The sequence below is a fragment of the Propithecus coquereli genome, unplaced genomic scaffold (genome assembly GCF_000956105.1).
Source record: "Propithecus coquereli isolate 6110/MARCELLA unplaced genomic scaffold, Pcoq_1.0 Scaffold7, whole genome shotgun sequence".
Classification (NCBI taxonomy): domain Eukaryota; kingdom Metazoa; phylum Chordata; class Mammalia; order Primates; family Indriidae; genus Propithecus; species Propithecus coquereli.
The window spans coordinates 12,166,596-12,171,465 of NW_012153062.1; the positions used below are offsets into that span (position 1 = coordinate 12,166,596).

At 32.0% G+C, this 4,870-nt stretch overlaps 1 protein-coding gene across 1 annotated transcript in view; it reads left to right on the plus strand.

Moving 5' to 3' along the window:
• Nucleotides 1–1,188: 1,188 nt before the first annotated feature.
• The window catches only part of ODF2L (outer dense fiber of sperm tails 2-like), a 57,682-nt gene continuing 54,000 nt past the window's right edge, over nt 1,189–4,870 (plus strand). The window contains 3 exon segments of the mRNA XM_012661027.1: nt 1,189–1,263; nt 2,501–2,666; nt 4,261–4,431. Coding sequence (XP_012516481.1) covers nt 2,554–2,666; nt 4,261–4,431 — 284 coding nt within the window. The 5' untranslated portion in view covers nt 1,189–1,263; nt 2,501–2,553.

The following is a 4,870-nucleotide window of genomic DNA, read 5'->3' on the forward strand; positions in this document are numbered from 1 at the left end:
GTTCTGTCGGATGTAAATGTTTTCCCCTGGAGTCTGTTTTAATAGTTCTCAGTCAGTTTAGGTCTGTGTTCGTGATGATTTGTAATAATTCTGCAAAGAATAAATAGATATCAAAAGAATTGTTTTGTGCACTTGGTTCTGTATATAAATAACTCAGGCCTGCAAGTAATTTCAGGAATGGTGGTTGATTCAGGATGATTTTTTTTTAAAGAGGAAAAATTTTAAAGAGAAGACCTGACGAGAAAGCAGTCCCAAAAGAGTGGGTTAGAGGGGCCCTAAATTAAAACAAAACCAGAAAAGACCTGTAAGTGCTTCTACTTCATTCTTTTTCAACCTGACCATAGCTTTGGCTGGCAAAGGATACTCTTCATCTTGTAGAAGAGAAAACCAAGGCCCACTATGGCTAAAGCTTGTCCACGTCAGGTGGCTAGTAAGGATTAAGAACTGATGTTTTATGAGTCTGGCTCAGTATTCTGTCATTTTAATATGCTGCTTCTGGGTCATCAAGGAATGGTTATGTTATATTCAGTCTACCTGTATGCTGGGAAGGGAGGAAGAGAGGAAAGGAAGAAATTTTAAAAAGATATTCTTCAAACCTGTCTAAGTTAATTTTGGTACTTAAATGGATTAAGTATGATTATCTAGAAAATTACATGTGGAGCAATCCATTCAGATTAGGTGTTATATTCATATATGACCACTTCTTTCTGTGCCGATCTCTTGTTTTTCTGGCATTTTAATTCTGATTCCTTCATTGTATTTCATGTTTCTATCACCAGTGGAAGCAATTTTTATTTGGCTTCTTCAAAATTTTTTATAAGAAAACAATGTTGAAATTTCATCTCTCTGGGGACCTAAATAACGAGTTTCACTGCTTCCACTTTCCTCTTTTCCAACTGCCTAGTGCATTCTTCAAACTACCACTGGATTAATCTTTTAAAAATGCATTTGTGATCTGTCATTCCCCTGTTCAGATTATTTAATTATTGTTCTGTCTTAACCTTTGGGAAAAAAATTCAAACTCTTGAGCTTAGCATACAGTGAGTGTGTTTCCCTTCCTCTTACCACTTCCCTTTTGCAAGTCATGTCCCCTCACAATTCCGCACCCGTGCCAGTGCTGGACCCTCTACCCGAATGCCTTTTCTCTTCCATTTTGCCTACGTCAGACTTGTTTTGCAGGACTCAACCGCGGTTCCACCTCTGCTGGGAGGTCTCCCAGGATTCTGCCAGTTAGCATTGGCTGTCCTTCTGCATGCTGTTGAGGTACTCCATGAGTTTCCTGTCACAGTCTTTAGCACAATGGATTTTAGTGGTCTGGTCACTGTCTGCCCCCTCCTTAGAGTTGGGGTCTGTGCTCAAAATATTGTTATGCCCTAATAATAGATGTTGCACATTTGCAACATTCAAGTGGATCATCTTAGACTATGTGTAGGTTATTTAGCATTTGCTTTTGGACTTCAATTGCTGGTGTTTGAAAAATGTGAGCATACTTCATTGGCCTGTATCCTAACTATTTGTCTCTGTAGTATATATTCAGACAAAAATAAGTAACATTTTATAGATACTTTGGAAGATTTCTGAATTGCTAATTAAATATTGTAATTTTCAACCTATAATTTCATATCTACCTTAAGTATTAAAAATTCTTGAACATAATATATTTCGTAATATAGAAAATAAAATTAAATCACAAAGAAATATCTGATAAAAATGCAGAAAATTTTATAACCTCTGATTTTACGTAAACATAAAACGAAGTCAGGGAGACACATTAGCATATATTATTAGAGTTGTGAAAACACAACCTTAATGATGCTGAAGCTCTAACTCATGACTTAAAATGGAGTAGTTTTGAAGAAATTCATAAATATTCATGTTTTTGGAATGACATCTCCAAGTTTCAGTGAAAACAATTAGATCATTTAGTAAAATTTGAAAGTAATGACATCTATCTATTTGTTATTACAAAAGAATATCCTAGATTGAGCTGGGAATAAGAATAAAGGAACTTAATTTTGAAAAGTCTGCTTTTAAAAGAATAACATGTGTAGCCATTGTTGCCAAATATTTTCAAAATTATGTTAATTTCTTTGGTTCTAGGCATAAATAACATGTATTTCTTATTGGATGGCCTTAACCATTGTTAACCTATGGTATTTATATTAATTTTCTAGTCTTCGCGGATTAAAATATTACTGTAATACTTCAAGAAATAGACTGTTAATAAAGATATCTACACTATTCTAATTATGTAGAAAATACCAGGCCTTTTGGAAACAATGTATAGAAATTGACAGTTGTTGAATGGTTGTGCTATGCCATTTTGATACTATTTTGAATTAGTATAACAATGAGTAGCAGTTATAATTTTGATTTTATCTTTGAAGTATTATTCTTTTGGACATCCTTAGGCTATTTATCTTATTATTAAAGGGTAATGATAGAAGAAAAGAATATTGAAATGATAAGTTTAATAACTAAAATATTTCCTGCCTTTCAGCTTATGTGGAGAAGTTGTTGTGGAAGCCACCTATAAATCCGTTTACAGAATTTATGGAGAAGTCTCCAAATAATGGAAGTCATTCAGAAGAATTCTTTTCCCATCTTAAATGTAGATCGGAGAAAGAAGATTTACCAGCTTGTGCCAGTGAAAGTCATCTCCACTGGTATTCTCATCAATATCGGGAAATCTAATTTTCTAATTTCAGGGTTTCATGTTTTGTATATAATATAAATTATTTGAAGCAAATACAGCATTCTTTCAAGAATATCTTCTTCAAATCTAGTATTTATTAAAATATATTTATTTAATCTGATTACAAATGGACTCCTTTAGCAGAATTTAGCTAGTTTAATTTAGCTAGTTTTTTGGAATCTTAATGAAAGCAATTAAAAATGAAAACCTTAAGAATTTATAAAAGTAAAGCTTTTTAACTAAAGTAAATGAAAATGGAAATAATATGTGATATCAGAAATGTAGTTAATGAGTACTAATTCACTGTCATTTGATATATTAGTTACTGTATAACTAATACTTGTCATATTTTACTTCTTTGAAGTAGGGAATACACTTATTATTTATATGAATCAAGCCCCGTCCCCAATGGCAATCTTAAAATACCATTACTGGCATTATGGATAGTACAGTCCAGCTACTGGTTTAACTTGTTATAAATGAAAATGATATTTTGTCATATATAACCATTCTTCACTTTCTGCCCATGGTTTTTAATAAGGGACAGGTATCAAATTTATAGCCAGAATCTTACACCCATTACTTTAAGCCAGTGGTACTTAAGAACACAACCTACTTTTTGACATAGCCTCTAAGATGCCATTAATTGTTAATGTGCCATTACATTATTTTTATAAAGAAGGAAAGCTGCTAATTAAAGAAAGGCACAGTGTTTTTGTATCACTTGGAATTTTATTTATAAATATTAAAAATGTGCCATCAAACTTAATTAGAGATTTTTAATTCAAATAACTCGTGATTATATAAAAGTAAAATGTAAGTGGATTAAATTAGGTAAAGTATTCTCAAAATTTGTTTATACACGAAGTCCAACTCTTTTGAGCCACTTTTTGACTCAAAGTTGTCCTTGCTATTAAGAGTATAGTGTTGGTAATATGGCATATCTTAGGAGCATCTTTAAATGAAATGAAGTTTTTTGGTTCTGGGCTCTTAATGTTGCTAAACATTCCTACTTTGCCAGCTCCTCAATCCCTCTTTGTAACCCTTCCTGTAAATTTTGGGTATGTGCAAAGACAGGTCAAGACTGCTTCTTGACTGACAAAGATTGTAAGAAGCACTCTGATTTCAGTATGAAAAAAGGTGACAAAAATGTGTCTTACAATATAGTAGTATCTAGGTAAAACATAATCAAGAAGGCAAGTATCAGTTTTGTTTAGAATGATAATGTATTCTAAAGCCAAATGTGAAGGATATTTTATTATTAGCACCACACTCTAACCAACTGAGCTAACCGGCCAGCTAAGGATATTTTAGATATCTAGAGAGCTTTAATTTTTTGTATTCCATTTGTTTAGCTTATTCTTACTGTTTTCAAGAAAAGATTTTGAAATAAGGTCTAGAAAGGCAAATCTTTTGGGTTTGGAGGAGGGAAAAGGAAGGGAAGAAAAAAGACATATATACATTCACATAAATTGTTTCATAAACCAGAAAGGGGAAATTGAATAATTCACATATACTTTATATGATATATTTAACTTAAATTTTATTTTTCTACTTGTAATTAGCCTGAAGCAACACATTCTAAATGAAAAGAATGAATTGAAAGCAACACTTAAGGAAGCTGAGTTGGCAACCCATTCTGTAGAATTACTTTTGCCATTACTTAAGGATACCATTGAAGAGATTAGTTTTGAAAATGTGAGTATATCACTTGTGAATATCTAATAAAATGAAAAGCTAGTATAATACTCAGAATGTATTAGCTGAGGTTTCATATCTTAAGTAGGTATGCTCACATACAGATATTTGATACCAAAAATGGGGGTTTATTAGTGTTTTTTATTCCTGTGTCATTAACTTTAATTCTTTTCCTGAAAGATAATCTTAGGCATGTACCTGATAAGAGGCCAAGCTAGAAACTGTTTATCTTGATGCTTGACTTATCTGCAGTTAAACGAGAGAATCAGCTTCTGTCAAGAGTGAATTTAAAACTAAAATTTCCTGAGAGATGACATATATCTATTTTCTAGTATAGTATTAATTGGAATAGAAAACTACATTTAAATTTTGGAATACTGAAGTTTGAGTTAGGGACAAAAACAGATTCAGATTGCATTCTATAACTTTTATTAAAATAAATGTCTGAAATACTTTTAGAGTTTAAGCCCTTATTTT